At 39.8% G+C, this 21204-nt stretch overlaps 1 protein-coding gene across 3 annotated transcripts in view; it reads left to right on the top strand.

Moving 5' to 3' along the window:
• Window positions 1–21204, top strand: part of TAX1BP1 (Tax1 binding protein 1) — a 93122-nt gene that overhangs the window by 16407 nt on the left and 55511 nt on the right. For all 3 annotated transcript variants that reach the window (XM_077811343.1, XM_077811342.1, XM_077811341.1), the window contains exons 3-5: window positions 7076–7178; window positions 18710–18897; window positions 20454–20612. In XM_077811343.1, coding sequence (XP_077667469.1) covers window positions 7076–7178; window positions 18710–18897; window positions 20454–20612 — 450 coding nt within the window. The remainder of the gene's footprint in view (window positions 1–7075; window positions 7179–18709; window positions 18898–20453; window positions 20613–21204) is intronic.

Here is a 21204-nt window from a genome sequence, read left to right as displayed (position 1 = left end):
AAAAACCTCTCACCAATGTCTGAGCTATTGAAGTCTTCAAATCGTGGTTTAAAGACTTCAAGGAGCTGAGAATCCTCCAGCAAGTGACCCGTGACCCCATGCTACAGAGGAAGGTGGAAAACCTCCAGGGCCTCTTCCAATCTGCCCTGGAGGAAAATTCCTTCCCGACCCCAAATATGGCGATCAGCTACACCCTGAGCATATGGGCAAGATACACCAGCCAGATTCCCAGGAAAGCACCATCTAACATCCCATCACAGGCCATTGGACCTATTTACCATGAATATTTAAAGATCAATTAATTACCAAAATCATGTTATCCCATCATACCATCTCCTCCATAAACTTATTGAGTTTAATCTTAAAGCCAGATAGATGTTTTGCCCCCACTGCTTCCCTTGGAAGGCTATTCCAAAACTTCACTCCTCTGATGGTTAGAAACCTTCGTCTAATTTCAAGTCTAAACTTCCCAGTGACCAGTTTATATCCATTTGGTCCTGTGTCCACATTGGTACTGAGCTTAAATAATTCCTCTCCCTCTCTGGTATTTATCCCTCTGATATATTTATAGAGAGCAATCATATCTCCCCTCATCCTTCTTTTAGTTAGACTAAACAAGCCAAGCTCCTTGAGTCTCCTTTCATAAGACAAGTTTTCCATTCCTCGGATCATCTTAGTAGCCCTTCTGTGTACCTGTTCCAGTTTGAATTCATCCTTCTTAAATATGGGAGACCAGAACTGCACACAGTATTCCAGGTGAGGTCTCACCAGTGCCTTGTATAACGGTACTAAAACCTCCTTATCCCTACTGGAAATACCTCTCCTGATGCATCCCAATACCGCATTAGCTTTTTTCACGGCTATATCTCCTACTGGCTTTTGTATGTTACCATTCCTGATGTCTGATTTGTGTCCATTTGTTGTTTTACGTAGAGACTGTCCGGTTTGGCCAATGTACATGGCAGAGGGGCATTGCTGGCACATGATGGCATATATCACATTAGTAGATGTGCAGGTGAATGAGCCCCTGATGATGTGGCTGATGTGATTGGGTCCTCTGATGGCGTCGCTAGAGTAGATATGGGAACAGAGTAGGCAACGGGGTTAGTGTTTCCATGGTGTGTAGTTGCTGGTGAGTATTTGCTTCAGGTTGGGGGGCTGTCTGTAAGCGAGGACTGGCCTGCCTCCCAAGATCTGTGAGAGTGAGGGATCATTTTCCAGGATAGGTTGTAGAACATTGATGATGTGATGGAGAGGTTTTAGCTGGGGACTGTACGTGATAGCCAGTGGTGTTCTGTTGTTTTCCTTGTTGGGCCTGTCCTGTAGTGGGTGACTTCTGGGTACCCGTCTCACTCTGTCAATCTGTTTCCTCGATACCCCAGGTGGGTATTGTAGTTTTAAGACTGCTTGATGAAGATCTTGTAGGTGTCTGTCTCTGTCTGAAGGAGACATGCCCTAATAAATCTATTAGCCTTTAAGGTGCCAATGGATTTCTTGTTGTTTTTGTGGATACAGACTAACACAGCTACCCTCTGATAATTGGGACTACTGGTGTCTGTAAAAGTTTAAGGATCAACCCATTAATTGTGAAAGTGTGTTTGTTTTCCTTTTTGTTTGTTTGTTTTCCATCCAAGTGAATAAGGAGAAAAAATAATTATAAGGAATTGCTGTTTGTTTTTTGTTTGCATTTCTTTTGTTAATTGGAACTGGGGACTTACTGTATATAGGTCTCAGAGGAAGAAGTGATATCTATATATGTTGTACTTTTACTAATTTGAGTTCCAGTTCAGTTCTCACACAAGAGCTATATTTATGGTCTTATTGGCTCTGTACCATCTGTTTCGTGTGTTACTGCTTTAAAAATAAAAGTCCAAAGGTGGTGGTCTGAATTTAATAGTAATCTTTTTTAGGGTAATCTTTTATATTACATGTCAAAATGCTGAAAGGGCCATTTACTGCTTATGTCAAACTTGGAAAAGCATTGTTTTAAAAATTCTATCTTGGTCTTGTTTCATATTCGCTCATTTTTTAAACAATACTCAAATGAAAACTGGTTAATCCTGCCTTTGACTTCACAAATGTCAAGAATTTGTGTAAGTGTTCGTAGGATCACATCTTAATAATCAGTCAATTATTTTTCTATAACAAATGAAGGAAAAATAGACTGTGTGATGTAGTTGAAGAATTGTTTCTAAATATGATTTGTCATGGATAGAGTGGAAAAAAGTCAATTGAGAGAAATAATTAAGGTGTAACTATAGAACAAAATATTTGAATCTGTTACTTCCCTTTAAAGCCGTGATTTCAGGATTTTGTGTTGCCTGGATAACACTACAACACACACTAATGCAATGAATGGAGACTGGTTTATCACTCTGTTCCACTGTTAGTCATGTCAGCTGTTATGGTTGAGATACACAAACCAAACTTGCCTTGGCAATCTTAAAAACATCTTTCAGATTTGGGATTGGGGCCCTCTGGACACTGTTACTAAGTAGTTTCACAGTCCACCATTTTCCCCCCATATGTGGAGTAGGGAGCCAGGCGCTGTGCAGTATTACCTGCAGAATGCTTTTGCTTTGCAGACTGCCAGGGTAGGGCATATAGTAGCTTCTATCCCATACCTGCAGAATTCCATCCCCCAGTCTTATTTGTACTGTGTGTGAGGAGAAGTTTGCCACGAAGACAGAGTGTGGGTTTATTTTTTTACCCCTTTATTTGTAATTGAACTAAAAGTAGTTTTGAATGTTCTGATTGATAAATCAGACATATTTTGACTTTTTGGATCATCAGGCTCCTTGTTATGTTTTAATCTGTCTGTGTACTGTGACCTCTGTTTTGGGATTCTAGATTTACCACAGGAAGTGTCAATGTAAAACAACAAAGGATATGGAATAAATAACTCGGAGTGTTTAACAGTCTCCCTCAACCTTACACCCACATAATCTAAATTAATACTAATACAAATGAACCCAAACATGTGCTACCTTTGTTGGTTAACAATAGGTACCTGTGAATCTTAGGCAGAGTCAGCTAGCTTCTTGTGGCTGTTTTTTTTTTTTTTTTAAATGACGTGCAAGTCCTCTGTCTCAAATAGAACCTCCTTCCCTGCCCATTGAAAAGTATGTTTCACCAGGCTTCAGATAAACTCCTCATCACAGATCGGTTCCCATTTGTGATTTGGACTGCTCCCTCCCGCCCACCTATACACCAGCGAGGAGAATTGGCTACTCAAGAGTTCTCAAATTTCATTGCACCATGACCTTCTGACGACAAAAATTACTACATGACCCTAGCAGCGGGGGGCTGAAGCCTGAGCCTGCCCGAGCCCCGCCGCCCCGGGCTGGGGAAGGGGGCTGAAGCCTGAGCCTAAGGGCGTCAGCCCCAGTGGGGGGCCTGTAACCTGAGTCCCGTCACCCAGGGCTGAAGCTGTTGGCCCTGGGTTTCGTCCCCAGGCCCCAGCAAGTCCAATGCCAGTCCTGACGACCCCATTAAAATGGGATTGCGACCCTCTTTGTGGTCCTGACCCATAGTTTGAGAACCGCTGGGCTACATGAACCACAATGAGGCTAATTCCAGGTGAATTGACCAGTAGACAAATAGAGTAGCTTCTCTGGTCGTCGTCCCCCCCCACACACAATGAGGCACAGTATTGCTGCCCTACCACTGTGAGTGATGAGAAATAAAGGAGCTCCAGTCCACTTCGCTTCCAGAGTTGCAATTTTAGGGGACCCTAAGAGCCTTAAACCTACAGTGGGCTTGTTAACAAATATTCTCAGGGAAACATGGGGATATGTCTCCTCTTCCTCAGTGATAGTTTCCTCTGTTGCATTTGCAACTGGTTTTAGATGACTGTTTATCTAAAACTATTCTCCTCAAATTTATCTTTCCCATTTTAGCTCTTCATTTTCAGAAGGCTGTTAGCTTTCCTTCAGAGATGATTCAAATGTCATTGTGAAGAGATCATATCCAGGTCACTGCTGGGGTACAGTGTGATTTTTATAATCCCCGTGTCTGTGACAGTATAATCTGTTGCCATAGAGAAGATTATGATGGTAAGAGTATTTTGTGGTTATAAGATGCACTGTGAACCTCCAAGCCAGATCTTAAAAAGGATCTTGTGAAAATGATAAAATAAGTTACCAAAAGTCCTTTAATCAGACAAACATTACTTACAGTATCTAGTAAGCAAATATTTTATCTCCTTGACTTGCTCTTCTATTTGTAGTATTACTTTTGAGAATTCGGGGTCTGATCCTGCCATCCCACTCTGAAAACTCCCACTGTTGTTAATAGAATTGTTTCCTACTTAGAGACTTCAGAATCTGGCCCATGGCAGGATCCTGTATACCCCACAAAAAGATGGAGTTAATCTAATGTAAATTAGGTAATAGTACGAGTTATGTGAACTTCACCTTTACTGAGATGTATAAAAAAGTCTTACTGAGTTTTAAATAGTGATTTATATTTCCTTCCCTGAATTATCTGTTCAGAAATAGGCCAGGAGGATTAATTTGCCTATACTCAACTTGGCTGTTGTTTTGTTTGTATCTAAATTGCCATTAATCCTGCCTTCTATTGAATATCAGTTATTTAACCTGATCAATAAAAATTAAATATGTAAAAACACTAATTCAGAACAAAGTTTCAGAATGGGCTATTATACTTCTATATAAATCTATGCCAATTGAATAGGAAAAGGATGCTTTCATATTCAGAAAATAGTTAAGACTTCAAGAAAATACTAGGAGACTCTCTACCCTTCTTCCTTTATTCTCCCCATTCATTCCTCTTAAAAAATTATGCTGATTATTGCCTTTTTGCAGGATGCTGTATGCTAATAACTAGCAAGAACTGCCATTTAAAGTGATGAGAGAGTTTCAAAATGACTTCTATAAAATGACCTAGAGCACAGTGAGGAAGTTTACTTCAGTACTTTCCAGCATTTGTTCTAGAGTTGGAAACGTTAGGAAAAATTAGAAATTGCTTCATTTCCTATGAAACTGAAATGATCATGACTGCTTACTGAGGAATCAGTTTCTGAATTTCAAAGTTGACATTTTTCTCCAGTTAAAAGACCAAGATTTAAAAAAACCCTCCAGTTGGTCTTCAAAAGCGAAGGCCTTCATTTAGTATCTGCTTGTGGAAGGGCAACTAGTTATTTAATGTAGTAGTCTGTATATGTGAGTGAAAAGTAGCTTCTGCAGAATAGGTTAGTTAGGGAAACTGAACAGTGTGTGTTCATAAAATGTATCTTTTCTAAATTTTAAAATCACAGTAAAATTTGGGGACACTTCACCTTTAGTAATTTTGTCCTTGGTCTGTATTTTAATACAGAACTGTAAAGAATACTTCCAGTAGGTAATGCTTGGTTATGTAGTAGGTTTTCTTCAGTGTGTATTTGAAGAAATCAAAAAATAAGTATAGCACATGTTTGGAATCACCATTTCTCCCTGAAATTTAATTCGAATTTCAAAAACGAAAGCTTTGACTCAAAGCCTTAAAGACTAAGCATCTAAATGAGACTTAACTGTTTTGAAGAAATATACGTGAAAATTTCTGGCAGAGGAGGATACAATGAAATGTGTTAGCTCTTCCTACAAGTGAATTGTGAGGTTCTCAAGTGTCTGTTCCCAGAACTTCAAGAAGAATTGGTTTGAAAACCCACAAAAGCAAAATCGTCAATACTTAGTTATTATTGATTCTCACAGAATAATGTAAAAATATCATGTCTGTGCAAAGATATTGGAAATTTTATGTTTGATTTATTCCAAAAGTATTTTATAGTGATGTTACTTAGAGTATTTTCCCCAGGGCAGTATATTTGAAACATACCTTTGTAAGGTACCAGTTTGGAGATGTCATGGAAGCCTTTTTCTTTTAGCTAAGATTAGGGTCAAGAGTTAGTTGGTTCCATTTTGGTGGTTGAGAATTTTTCCAATTTGTTGCTGAACTATCAAAGATGCTTGCTAATCACTATAACTTCTGCCAGAAGGATTGTATGCTTAAGAGCATTTCTTCATAGTTCCTCCTCCTCCTAGTGTTGGAGTGAACACAGGAAGTGCTATAGTAGATCAGCCTAGTTCGGTATTCTGTCTCTAGTGGGAGATAGTACAAGATGCTTTAGCAGAGAGTAAAAAATACCCTCTAGTGGATAACTATGGAATAATCTGTCCAGAAATGTCTTGCTTACTGTCATTTTTAATTGTCTTGTTAGCTGAAGAGCTTAGGTTTATATTACTTTAAAATCCTGTAGCTATTCTCATTTTCCATAAAAAGGAGCTGGCATAATTTAAAACTGGTTCTCCTTTACAAATTGAGATTATTTTGACTCTAGTCATAAAGGAAGATTTGGCATAAACTTTACATAGAAATCTTGACTGCTTAAGTTCACTTGTTTACTCCACTTTTCTTTCTGAAGGGCTGCCTTCTTGCTTTTCAAAAATGGTGAAAACTTGTATTGGAGAGGCTATGAAAGGAGAGGTGGCCACTCATATTCACTAGTAAGGCCCATTTACCAGAGTTTTGGCTAGGTAATAAGACTTTTTTAACATCATATCACAGGAAAACTCTGTACAATCTGATTTTTTTTCTTTCCTATTTTTCGTTATGCTATTAATTTGTGCCCATTGCTTTGTGATAATGGCTTTGATAATTAGGGGATTTTCTTCCCACAAAACAGAATTCCTGTATTTCAGATCCATGGAACTCTAGTTCAGGAAATCATACTTAAATCCTCTTTTAATCACTAGAGAACTTCTGTAAAGAAAAACAGTATCCCACATGATACAAACGAATAGGAAATAAGTGAAAATCATAGTAAAAACTGTCTGGTGTTTAATTTATGATATAAAACTCTTTTATTGCATTAGGTAACAGCTAAATAAGATCCATACTAAAATTGACATACTTGTTAAATATTCCTAATTTGTAATCATTAGTCAATCTTTTTTTCTGTATGGCAAAACTCAAGTATGCGGGTTACAGTGTGTTGTAAAGATCAGACCATGCTATCTTAACTGTGTGTAACATATTACTCTGCTTAGGTTTTTCTCTTTTGGTTGTTTTCTTTTAGGTTGGTTGGAGTACTGCTCGAGACTATTATACGTTTCTGTGGTCACCTATGCCAGAAAATTATGTGGAAGGATCAACTGTTAACTGTGTGCTGTCTTTTCAAGGTGAGCAAGTACATACTTGGTAAATCAGCATCTTTATGGATTTGATATTATATTGCTAATTTTTGCTGTTTAAAAACAGCAGTTATATTAATTTAACTGTACATTTATTGAATTGTTAAATGTGCTGAGGATGTATAGTGTCTCCAAGTTTAACAGAGAGAACTTGGACTTAAGAATGGAATATTCCATGTCTATTTCTTTTTCACATGTTCTTCTCACATTTTACTAATTTTTATGAGACGTTTGAGAGAGTATTCCCTTTTGCAGACTGTTTCTATACTTCAAGCTTCAGGGAAATTATAATGGTGAATTTGTGATTTCACATATTGTTACATAGCAACAGACTGTTGGTAAATGACCGATCACAGGAGAACCATGTTGCCTGGAAGGTGTAGTCCAACACTTTTTTTTTTTTTTTTCAATAAAGAGAAAAAAGAATACAGAAAATGACTTGTTCAATCATTTGGGTTTTTTAATACCGTTAAACATCGGAACAGGTTGGTGGTGGTCCTCCCTCACCCTTCGCTGGGTCTGTGGGAGACCACTCTGCCTCACTTATAGACATTCTTTGGAAAAGTTGCTCTGATGTTGAAGCCCCTCGTTAAATTGAGAGTGATGTTCAGGTTAAGACACAACAGAGCGATGGAAATGAAATTCTTCTTTCCAAATTTTCAGTTTTTTTTCTTTCATTTAAGATTTTCTGTCCTATTCCAGGTTCCCTCAAATGTAACTTTCCTACCAGTCTTTTTATCACATATATTTTTGTATGCTATCTTTATCTTGAAGAAATGTTTCAAAATGCCCATGTTACTTTTGAAATATTGCCTGTGTTGCCTTTGGTTTCTAAAATTGAATGTTCCTATTCCTCACATCTCTCTCACTTTGTGAAAAATGAATTTGGGTAGTAAAACATTGTCAGAATATTTTATTCTCTAGTTGTGAGAGAAGATGCACTCTTCCCTCTTTAGCATCTAAGATTCATCAGGCATCAGTGAACAGAAATATAGAGCACTCGGAGATTGGGAAGAGATGGGTATGTGATTACTGCTTGAAGTAGGGGTGATTATATCTGTGTGCTTTTGAGTTAAGTATAGAATTAAGATATTGAACAATAATATAAGAATGACAATTTGAGTCATCCGGTGTTGCTGAAAGCTGCTTTGGAGGCAAATATTATGTATGGTTCTAACTACAAGACCAAGTGTTGAATAATGTACTACTACATAGGAAAATGGCTTACATAGTGGTGGTGTGTTGCAATCAACTGTGTGACTTCAGTGTATAGAGTGAAGGGTTAGTGTTTATCCTTCAAGGATTTGGAGAAGATGCTTGGAGCTGGAGAGATGGCAAAACATCATATGAGCTGTAAGAAAAGGAGTACTTGTGGCACCTTACAGACTAACCAATTTATTTGAGCATGAGCTTTCGTGAGCTACAGCTCACTTCATCAGATGCATACCGTGGAAACTGCAGCAGACTTTATATATACACAGAGAATATGAAACAATACCTCCTCCCACCCCACTGTCCTGCTGGTAATAGCTTATCTAAAGTAATCTTCAGGTTAGGCCATTTCCAGCACAAATCCAGGTTTTCTCACCCTCCACCCCCCCACACAAATTCACTCTCCTGCTGGTGATAGCCCATCCAAAGTGACAACTCTTTACACAATGTGCATGATAATCAAGTTAGGCCATTTCCTGCACAAATCCAGGTTCTCTCACTCCCTCACCCCCCTCCAAAAACCCACCCCCATACACACACAAACTCACTCTCCTGCTGGTAATAGCTCATCCAAACTGACCACTCTCCAAGTTTAAATCCAAGTTAAACCAGAACATCTGGGGGGGGGGGGTAGGAAAAAACAAGAGGAAATAGGCTACCTTGCATAATGACTTAGCCACTCCCAGTCTCTATTTAAGCGTAAATTAATAGTATCCAATTTGCAAATGAATTCCAATTCAGCAGTTTCTCGCTGGAGTCTGGATTTGAAGTTTTTTTGTTTTAAGATAGCGACCTTCATGTCTGTGATTGCGTGACCAGAGAGATTGAAGTGTTCTCCGACTGGTTTATGAATGTTATAATTCTTGACATCTGATTTGTGTCCATTTATTCTTTTACGTAGAGACTGTCCAGTTTGACCAATGTACATGGCAGAGGGGCATTGCTGGCACATGATGGCATAAATCACATTGGTGGATGTGCAGGTGAACGAGCCTCTGATAGTGTGGCTGATGTTATTAGGCCCTGTGATGGTGTCCCCTGAATAGATGTGGGCACAATTGGCAACGGGCTTTGTTGCAAGGATAAGTTCCTGGGTTCGTGGTTCTGTTGTGTGGTATGTGGTTGTTGGTGAGTATTTGCTTCAGGTTGCGGGGCTGTCTGTAGGCAAGGACTGGCCTGTCTCCCAAGATTTGTGAGAGTGTTGGGTCATCCTTTAGGATAGGTTGTAGATCCTTAATAAAGCGTTGGAGGGGTTTTAGTTGGGGGCTGAAGGTGACGGCTAGTGGCGTTCTGTTATTTTCTTTGTTAGGCCTGTCCTGTAGTAGGTAACTTCTGGGAACTCTTCTGGCTCTATCAATCTGTTTCTTTACTTCCGCAGGTGGGTATTGTAGTTGTAAGAAAGCTTGACAGAGATCTTGTAGGTGTTTGTCTCTGTCTGAGGGGTTGGAGCAAATGCGGTTGTATCGCAGAGCTTGGCTGTAGACGATGGATCGTGTGGTGTGGTCAGGGTGAAAGCTGGAGGCATGCAGGTAGGAATAGCGGTCAGTAGGTTTCCGGTATAGGGTGGTGTTTATGTGACCATTGTTTATTAGCACTGTAGTGTCCAGGAAGTGGATCTCTTGTGTGGACTGGACCAGGCTGAGGTTGGTGGTGGGATGGAAATTGTTGAAATCATGGTGGAATTCCTCAAGGGCTTCTTTTCCATGGGTCCAGATGATGAAGATGTCATCAATATAGCGCAAGTAGAGTAGGGGCTTTAGGGGACGAGAGCTGAGGAAGCGTTGTTCTAAATCAGCCATAAAAATGTTGGCATACTGTGGGGCCATGCGGGTACCCATAGCAGTGCCGCTGATCTGAAGGTATACATTGTCCCCAAATGTGAAATAGTTATGGGTAAGGACAAAGTCACAAAGTTCAGCCACCAGGTTAGCCGTGACATTATCGGGGATAGTGTTCCTGACGGCTTGTAGTCCATCTTTGTGTGGAATGTTGGTGTAGAGGGCTTCTACATCCATAGTGGCCAGGATGGTGTTATCAGGAAGATCACCGATGGATTGAAGTTTCCTCAGGAAGTCAGTGGTGTCTCGAAGGTAGCTGGGAGTGCTGGTAGCGTAGGGCCTGAGGAGGGAGTCTACATAGCCAGACAGTCCTGCTGTCAGGGTGCCAATGCCTGAAATGATGGGGCGCCCAGGAGTTCCAGGTTTATGGATCTTGGGTAGTAGATAGAATATCCCAGGTCGGGGTTCCAGGGGTGTGTCTGTGTGGATTTGATCTTGTGCTTTTTCAGGAAGTTTCTTGAGCAAATGCTGTAGTTGCTTTTGGTAACTCTCAGTGGGATCATAGGGTAATGGCTTGTAGAAACTCGTGTTGGAGAGCTGCCGAGCAGCCTCTTGTTCATATTCCGACCTATTCATGATGACAACAGCACCTCCTTTGTCAGCCTTTTTGATTATGATGTCAGAGTTGTTTCTGAGGCTGTGGATGGCATTGCGTTCCGCATGGCTGAGGTTATGGGGCAAGTGATGCTGCTTTTCCACAATTTCAGCCCGTGGACGTCGGCGGAAGCACTCTATGTAGAAGTGTGGACTGATTTCAGGAGTAGGAATACAACTTAGGTTTTTACTTTTCCAGCAGAAAATTCAAGATCATTTATGTAACCTGCCCATGCACTAAGTGTATCTGATCTGAAGAGAAATGACAGTGACTCTTCCATGAAAGATTCTCACAGTACCATAAATGTATCCAATCTCAGATTGCTCCCTTTTAGAGATGCTCTTGGGCAACTTCTGATTTAGCTTGTTTATATGGCGAAAAGTATCTCCATTCAGCTTAAGTTTGAGTACTTGTGGGTGGATGCTTTATAGTCCCAGGCCCTCTATCTCAAGCCACTAAAAAACAGTTCAGGATTTAGACAGGTTCTGTGAGACACAACCAAAGTTGCATCCACTTTTAGAGGATTTGACTGGTAGCTGAGGATCTAGTTACTTGCATTTGCAAATCGCTAGCTTTGTGGGGTATGGGGTGGTGTTGTGGGTTTGTTTTTTTTTGTCTACCACCAACTACTAGCAGCATTTATGTCTTATGCCTAAACTGAAGGTTTGGCAAATAGTCCAAACAGTTGGGAAGTTTTTGTTTTTAAAATCTGAGATAGCGTGGAGTGCTTAAGGAAAAATACATCACATTCTAGAGCTACTGACGTCTCGTTTCTGAGGCTGAATTATTAGATTTTTATTCTTTATCAGTCACCCAAAAGCATGCTAAAACCCTTGGACATATAGCAAGACAGATCTCTGCCCCAAAGAACTTTCATGTAGACAAAATACAGATAGGGGAATGCAACAGAAAACAAGGTTTTTGACTGGCTTTGGTTGATTAGTTAGCTTGTTAGTTCCATGATATCTATTGTAATTTAGTATTTTTAATCTATGTTATATTACCAAGAGGTAATTTTAAATGGTTGGAGAAACATAGCTCTCTTGAAGTTTTTGAAGAATCTTGTTTAGAATATTTTGAAATACCTTTGAGTTTTGGCATTTCTTTACATCAGTGAAAGTTCTGAAATATTTTTTAGATTTCAGTGATCAAATATATGTTTTTAAATTTGTTTACATACTCATGTAGACTTGTTATATGTGGTCATAGGGTTTGTTTTCTGTGAGGTTTAGAGGAACAGAAATGAAAGGAAGAGAATGGTAAGAACTCCATTTTGGTATCAAAATGTAAACCGTGATTTTCTTTAGAAAATTCCCAAAAAATCCACCTTCTATGCTTTTTTAGGAGTTCTTAGTAGTGTAAACTCAGGTTTTTTTTTTGTCGTCTTATTTGTGGCCTCCTCACTCATTGTTCTGAGGCCTGTTTTCCCGGTCATGTTGCACTGCTTGATGTGCTGGTGGTCAAATTGTGTTCTCTAAACTAATAGCAGAACACACAAGACTGGTGCAGCACAGCTGGAAGTGGTGGAGTGGCAATGTGGCATGACCTATTACTTTGTGCCCTGCATGGTGATAAAGATTACAAGATACCACATACCATTCTAAAAGGTTGTTGATATTGTAAGAACAGAATGCATAACAATATATCTGTTTTTTTTCAGCTTGTTAAAGAATGTACACACAAATTGGGCTAATAAGTTATTGAAAGGCAGTTAAGTTCAGATCCTCAAAGGTATTTAGATTCCTAATTTCCACTGAAATCAATGGAAGTTAGGAGCCTAAATATTTTTGAGGAACTGGGTCTTGGTTCTCTTTGCTGCTGTTTTAATCTGTGCACGTCTGTTCTATATACTTTTGTAATTCTTAACTGAGGACTGCAGTCTGTAGAAACTATGTAATTGTGAAATCACCACTTTCATTTTTACTGTTTAAAAAAAAAACAAACCCTAATTTCCAACTTTGAAGGAAAGAGCTTTCTTTTCACTAACCTGAAATGGCAGCTGCACTAATTGGAACTAGCAATCTCTGAATGTAATGTAGTCATCTTTACAGTACTCCTTTTTAGCCACAGTCAACTTCAGTCAGCTGTGTATTGCTTCCTACAAACAGGACAGTAATGTAATGTTCAGTACCCAATACTGATGGTTGATCTGTGACCAGAATCCTTCATATGGCTATTCATTTTTTTTCTTTCTTAAAAGTGATTGATCTGCACTCCAATGTAGCTGTAAATGGCTACAGCATGGGCTCCCTCTCTTCCCCTAAACAAATTTGCCAGTATTGTCCTGAAGTGGTCACATTTAATGGCGAGACAAGAGTTTTTGGTCCAAAATCCATTTCAGTCTGTCAAAAAATCGTATGCAGAGTTGTAGCCATGTTGGTCCCAGGATATTATAGAGTCATGGTGGGTGAGGTAATATCTTTTATATGACCAACTTCTGTTGGTGAGAGAGACAAGATTCAGGTCCTGAAGAAGAGCTCTGTGTCAGCTCGAAAGCTTGTCTCTCTCACCAAAAGAACTTGGTCCAATAAAGATATTACCTCACCCACCTTGTGTATTGAACAGTTGTCATTTTGTTCTAATATTTTACCCAGTTGCCAGGGTAGATCTTTGTAAAGTGAAAGCCTGTCAACTAGGAACTAAATAGTGATCACCAATTGCTTTTACAGAGTCCCAAACAGCCATTGAATGGAAATGACTGTGGAGCTGGGTAGATTCAAACTGCTAGTGCCTTTAAAAGTAAAAGGATCCATATCCATTACCAGTCCATAGTGTGATCCAATCCCCTGATGAGCAGTGAAATTTCAAATAAAATTTAATCTGCTATATTCCCTTGTTCAAAGTCCATCATTCTTATAAAGCCTGCCAGATTTTAACCTCTCTAGCATTCAAGCTATTTCCCAGTTGCATATTGGAAAATATTTTAAGTCTGAGCTCATTAAAATTTATAGGAGTTTAATTAGCCAAGATTATTGGATGGGAAAGAATCTTGTGCAGCATGCTTTAGGATATTTTAGATTTAGCAATTAGGTGTTTTGGAGGAACTGCACTGTTGAGATTCTGTTCTCTCCAATGCCTGGTCAATGCTGGGGAAATTTTCCAAAATATTCTAACTGGTTTTAAAACTGGTTTGGGTCAACCAGTTTTAAAACGTGCTGGGGTCACAGTGTATGCCCTGGTGGCCAGAACCATTTTTACTGCAGCTCCAATTGATTTTAACATTGGGTCACTAAATTAGTTTCAAAACTATTTAGAAATTTGGAATAATGTACCCAGCATAGACCAGGTCCAAAGGGTAGGACTCTTCTGCACTTGATAGTAAGGTGATATTCCTTCAGTCACAGCAAATCTCAGAATTATTTATGTAAAAAAGAAAAACATTGTTAGTGAGAAGTGGTCCCTCTAAATTTTCTTTGTTCTGAGTGGGCTACAAAGTCCACTGAGCGCTACAATTTTATCCTTTGTTCTTTTTTTAAAAAAGCGTTCTATTGTATTGCATTGAAAAGGGTAAAGTGACATTTCAGTAATACATATACATATTGGGTATACGGGCATACATATCAGTGGTTTGAGTACCTATTAACTTTCAAGACTTTTAGAGTTGAAAACCATCCAAAGTTATAAACCCAGGAAGGTAGGAGCCTCGAGCTTTCCTTCTGGGAGCCCCCCTGCTGTTTCCTCCCAGAAGCCCCAGTTCCTCCCCATTCTGTTCATTACTCCTCCATGCTGGCTCAGGGGCTTTCTTATGGGGGAGAGATTTTAGGATCTTCCTCTCTCTGCCCCACCACCAACTGTACTCCTCTCCTTCCCCCGGGATCCAAGGCAGGGAGTTAACTTCAAAACCCGGAGCACCACTGCCCCAGCAGCGATGGCAGCACAGCTTCCCATCCCTCCCGCTGCGCTGCAGAGCCATGTTGCTGGGGGCTCATTTCAACACCACCAGCCCTTAGATACTGCTGTCAGCAGCAGGGGCCAGGCTCTCTGTAGCCAGATCCATGTGCCCCAGGACTGGACCATGAACAGCCTTCCTGCCCCTCCACCCTACCTAAATGGTGCCCCTGAGCTCTGCCGCCCCCATCCCTCCTGGCTTGAGGATTTCTGCGGTACCAAGAGAAGCTGCTATGAGCTCTGGCAGGCAGAGCAGGACCTGGGTGCTGACTGCACTCCCTCCAGAACCCCGACTCCTGCACCCCACTCCTTACCGCTCCTCCCTGCTGGCTCAAGGCTTGTGAACAGTGCCTGGTGCCGAGAGGAGTTTTCATGGGCTCTGACAGGATGAGGGCCTAGGTGCCAGCCATGTGAGATGTGCAGTAGATACCACTACTGTATAGCCATGTGTGCGCACAGCTTAAAAGAACAGGATTAGTAAGAGCCCCGCAAATCTGCGGATATTCACTTTATATCTGCGGATGCTGATATCCGTCAACCATTTTTGTGGATTGTGGATGGATACGGATGGATTGTGGATGGATACGGATGGATGCCCATGGTGGCTGAGAGCTTGGGGGCCTGCTACCTCAGGTGGTGGGGGTACCTCACAGCTCTCTGTCGCTTTGGGAGGCAGCAGGACCCTGCAGCTTCCAGCTGCCAGGGCTGAAGTCATGGAGGTCTTTGGAAGTCATGGATTCTGCGACCTCTGTGACAACCGTAGCCTTATTCATGGCCAGTTTATATTCATTTGTTTTTGTGCCAGCATTGTCCTTTAGCTTAAACAACAGAGAGGGGGGAGAACTATCTATGCCTCTGATGATTTATAGAGAGAAATGAAATCCACTTTCAGTTTTCATTTTGCTAGGCTAAACAAGCCAAGCTCTCCTCTCATAAGAGAGGTTTCAGAGTAGCAGCCATGTTAGTCTGTATCCGCAATAAGAACAGGAGTACTTGTGGCACATTTTGTTTGTGGCAACTGTTAGTCTCTGTGGTGCCGCACGTACTCCTTTTCTCATAAGAGAGGATCTTCATTCCCGTCATCGTGCTAGGAGCTGTTCTGTGCACCTGTCATTCAGAAGTAGTTATGTTGTATAACGTCTTGCTTCTAGAAATGCTGGGCTCTGATTTAATTGGTGAATGAAAACCAAGTATATAGGAGAGTTAAAAGGGAAGTGGTGAGAGTTTCAAGGTTATTTTTATGCCTGTTAAGAAGGAGAATGGGTTGAGACATTGAGGAGCATGAATAGTGTGTGGCATCACTAGATACTGAAGAGAGAGGAATGTGTTATGTACAGTGTTGTAGGTAGCTTGGTTTCCTAGATTCTAGAAAAAAGAAAAGGAGTACTTGTGGCACCTTAGAGACTAACAAGTTTTTGGAAGCTGGGCAGGCCATCTGGTAATGGGATTCTGTATAAAACTGGATACCCTGTCTTACTGTTTAGGTCTTCAGTGTTGAATTCACTAGATGGTGGCTGCTTGTTTTAACTAGTAAATGCAAAAGCTCCTGATCAGGTCTGCAAATGAGTGATTATTTTTTGCCAAGCTCCAGGATATGGATTTACCTAACTCAAGATGCTTGAAGTTGTAGGAAGTAGTATGAAACAAATGATTACATTGAAGTAATCAAAATAGAATTCTTCTGAAGTGAACTATGAACATTATTACAGGTTATTTACAAAGGAGAGAGTATTAACTCTCTTGGAAAGTCCAGACAAATCTGTTCATTTGATTCTTCAGTATCAAATGATGATGCCTTTAGGCTTTGAATAAAGTTAAATCTTTTAAGTCCCTGATCCAAGTCTTTTGGCAGCTCCTAGTTATATTCATTCAAGCAGGAGCAGTCCTTGTCCTTTGTCCTTTAAAAATAGCAAAAATCAATAGTGAATATATCATAAAACACTTTAAAGACAAAGGCTTGAATATGGTAAAGTTGCAGACTTCTTTTGTCCTACATTGCCTTCAGTGTATCACTAAATGAGCAATTTAAATAAATGACCAAGGCACTTAAACCTGAATATGTGTCTTTAGACAGATTTAAAGTAAAATCTGTGTGGTTGTCTCTCTCTCCCTCACCCTTTGTATGTTGATTGACTTCTTAGGTTATAAACTCTTTGCGACAGAGGCCATGCCTACTAATATGTGTGTTCAGTGCCTAGCAGATAGGCCTTAGCCCTGATCAGAACTCCTATCAGCTCTTCTATAATATAAATATATTTTATAATATTGTTACAAAATTTAATAACAAGAAAAATAGTGCAGTTTTGGGGCAGCTGCAGAAATTGGCTTGTTAAAGTAGTTTAATATTTGCAGTTCTGTGGTAAAGTATAAACATCACATTATACGGTTTCATTCTGTCTTGACAGTCTTCAGTGTTGCATGTATTGATCACATGTGGCTGTCAAAAATTGAGACTTCACAGAAAACTTGGATCTAAATTTCTAGTCTCCTTTCTTTGGTTACCTTTGCAGTTTAGGAAGGAAGTGTTAGTTGTGATATCCCTCCTTGATGGAGTTTTGTTTAAGCCAGCTCTCAATCAGCAGTATTTCTCATCTCTGTAAAAGTAATATTTTTTATAATAAGGTATTTTCCTTATGTTGCCTTTACTTGCTTCGCATTGGGAAAGGTCTATATATAATGGGCATATATGGAATGTGTGTCATCAAATTTAAAATTCAGTAATATAAAAGGACAATTTAGTAATGCATTACAAGATGTAAATTACTCTGCCACAGATGCTGAAATGTATAAGATCATCACCTCCTTTTATGACCCATTCGCTCTCACCCACAGGATTCCATGTAACACTATTAAATGATTGGAAGGAGAAGGTTGCCCACATCCCTTCACGCTCTTCAAGCAATCCCTCAATGCAGCATATAGCAGCACAAAGTCACACTTGCCCTTGGCACACTACAATTTGGGAGGTTCCAGATCCTGGTTTATATTTGCACACTTAGCTAACTCCTCAGAATCAATACCTCATGTGTACAATTTAAGAACCTCTTCACTGCCTTTTACAGCTCCCTTACATTTACTCGCAGGACACCATCTCAACCCACATGTTCACTTAACCATCATTAAACCATTAGAATTCTCTCATATTCCACTTCATTTTTTGACAATATTCTTTGTAATAAAAACCCTATGACCTGCTACAACCTACACAATTCTGCATTGCAGTGTTGCCTACTGGATCCTGAAGATGCACATGCAGCTTTTCTCTTTGCTCACACAGATGAGGGTGCAAAACATAAATTTTCTCATATTCTAGTCATAACTCAGTCAAACACTTCAAAATACCTCGCACATAACCTCACATCACAAACACACATTTACCAAGCAGGCCCAACTACTGCCGCCACCATTTTGTGTAGGTACACCTAACACACTGACTGCACCTGGAATATATGCAGATAATTCCCACTGGCTACTGCCAGTTCCAGGGGACCAGAAGGGAAGGTGGCACGGGCAACCTTTTCCCCTTCTCTTCCCCCGCAACCCCCTTTTGTCCTGTAATAGTGTTAGATGGAATCCTGTGGGTGAGAGTGAATGAGCTGTAAAAGAAGGTGAAGAGATTATACATTTCAGCAATTGTGGAATTGGCAGCTTAAAGGTACATGCGTTAATGGGGTATATTGCTGAAAGAGGCCGAGATAAGGTTGCATGGGCAATCTTAACTGTGCGTTTCCTAGTTTTCAGATGTTTGTTTTGCCCAATTCAGTGGTCTTCAGGAGGATGACATACGACCAAGAAAACTTAACTCTCTGCATTGATGTAGATTTTAGACGTTGAATTATACCATAATTCACGCTTAGTTTTGCTTTATTGCTTAAGTTAAACCAACATATAGGAATCATAATTGTGTACTGTGTGCAGCAGTTCTTATGATCAGTTTGTTGCCATGTAAAATGTTCTGTTTTAAATGTTAATTTTTCTTTCTTTAGGATACTATCTACCAAATGATGATGGAGAATTTTACCAGTTCTGTTATGTAACCCATAAGGGTGAGATCCGTGGAGCAAGTACCCCTTTTCAGTTTCGAACCTCTTCTCCTGTTGAGGAATTGCTGACAATGGAGGATGAAGGAAATTCTGATATGTTGGTGGTGACCACAAAAGCTGGACTTCTTGAGGTTTGATTCAACAAACTCAGAAATGTTATCCATATTCTTATTTATATATATTTATTTCTGGTTTTATCTGTAGGACTTGGTGAATTAACTTTATATAAAAATATAAAGCTAAGCAGGTTCCAAAGGTTTTTGATGCCTAGTACTTGAATGCGGATCTTGTTGCAGAAGATACTTGTAAAATACATGAATTCAAGTTTAAACTTAAGTGCTCAGCATGGCAGTGAGCATAGCATAAAAAGTTAAGTAGCTATATTTATAGGTGTCATTTTGTGCTTCACTTCCTTGTCTTTCAACTGCATAAATAATCCAAGGATTCCTGTGGAGGTTTTTTGTTTGTTTGTTTTTAATCTGTGTTCCCTCTGAAAGAGCCCTAAAGCAAAAAAAGAAAAATTTGTGCAGAGCCCTGAAAATCAAGCTGCATAGTACCCAGATGCCTAGCAAGTCAAAAATCTTTTATTTTCTCCAAGCAATGATCTGTTATCTTCTGCCTCCCACAATTGCATCCATTTAGTGATGGTATCACAAATGCCTACAAAGATGCGCCCAGTGACAATCCCACATTTTATTTGTGGTCACTACTTCATAACAGAAAAAGGCAATTTCTTTGTTGAAATTGTTTGAACTAATTGGCAAAATCACTCTACATCTTCTTCCCATGCTTCAGATTTGATTGATGTTTCTAACTTACCTTCAGATGTTGTGTTTGTGCCACTATCTAGATTATTGTTAGTCATCTGTGCTAGTTGGTTTGGGGATTTCAAGTACTGGGGATAAAAGGGACTTTATACAATGCAGGGTATCTAGCTGGGGTAGCTTACCTTCCCTGTCTTTTTTGCTGTCTGGTGAAGAATGGGTATTCAGATCAGTCTGCATTCCATGTCACCAGAATCACAGAAAAAGAAATTCCCACTTGAATTCCTGTCTGTAATTCTGTTATATGCTTCATTTGTCTTTCCTTCACTTTGGCTATGTCTACATTCAGGATTTTGTGAAGTTCGACCCAGCATTGCTGTACCACATGTAGACAACTTCTCACGGCAGGTTTAGATGATAGCATGCTAAAAACACTTCTAGGTCTTGCATAGCTCTTACCTCTGTTGCTAGCACTGGTGGAGCAACAATAATACTTCATTGAAGGGTGAGGAAAATTCACAGAAACGTGAGCATAAGTAAAGCCCACAACAAAATTTGGTTGTCTAGTACTAATCAGAGTTTCTGAAATTTCACAAACTAGGGAAGAGAGAGAGCATGTTAAGCTGATGTAGCCAGGGGGTGCATACTTTTTAGCTTCTGCTGGTTGTCATCTAGTCCAGTGCTACTCAAAGTGGTGGTCCACGGACTGGTGCCGGTCCACGAGCCATTGGCTGCTGGTCTGCGCGCACATTTGAAAAAAAAATTGCCGGTCCCCCACATCAGATAGCTTGAGAAGCACTGACTAGTCTAGTGCTTGACTGATGTGATGGAAAGTAACACACATTAGTTTCTAATGGTTTGATGGGAGGGGGAGTCCTGTGGGGGAAAAATCACCTGAAAAGAATATTTATTCTGTTTTCTAGTTTAAAATTGAAAAAACAATGAGAGAAAAAGAGGAGCTGTTAAAGGTAGCTACTGCTCTGGAAAAAGAAACTGTACAACTTAGAGATCAACTTGAAAGACTGGAAGAAGAACTTAACCATGAAAAGCAGAGATGTGATCAACTCCAAACAGAGCAAAAGGTTAGTTATATAACTGATTAAAGCTGACTGCATAACATGTGTAATCCACCTTTTTCAAGAACTAACTAAACTGGATGGAAACCAGCTATCAAAAAACCCTCAGCACTTAGAGGGTTAAACAGTTTACACTAAGTTAGGTCAGTTTCTATTACCCTCTATCACTATTCTTTTTGTGTTGTAAAATGGTTAAAATACTTCAGGATTTTGGTACCAGGCTTGATGAAATAATTGATGATAACTGTTACAAGATGTTTGACATTTAATTGTAGAATTCATAATGGGAAAAATAGTTGAGGTAGTTCAGTTTGCTTGTGTTACTTTAAAATAGAGGAAGCGTTTCCAAATTCATTCCAAGCAATGGGCTCATAGAACACAGCATTAAAAGGGTACTAAATTTCAAAAAAGCAAATTCTAGGGAATTAAGGAACTTAAGTTTTAGCTAGCAGTTCCACTGACAAAGCGTACTTATGGGGAATGAAAACTATTTGGGTTCGCTTATCTGAAGGATGTTTCAAAGATCTGAGGGTAAAAGAAGTCCTGGCATTAGAAATGGCAAAAGCTGAGAAATCTAAAAATGAATTTACAGTGTCAG

Source organism: Eretmochelys imbricata, chromosome 2 (assembly GCF_965152235.1).
Source record: "Eretmochelys imbricata isolate rEreImb1 chromosome 2, rEreImb1.hap1, whole genome shotgun sequence".
NCBI lineage: Eukaryota > Metazoa > Chordata > Testudines > Cheloniidae > Eretmochelys > Eretmochelys imbricata.
This window is presented reverse-complemented; position numbering and strand designations above follow the sequence as displayed.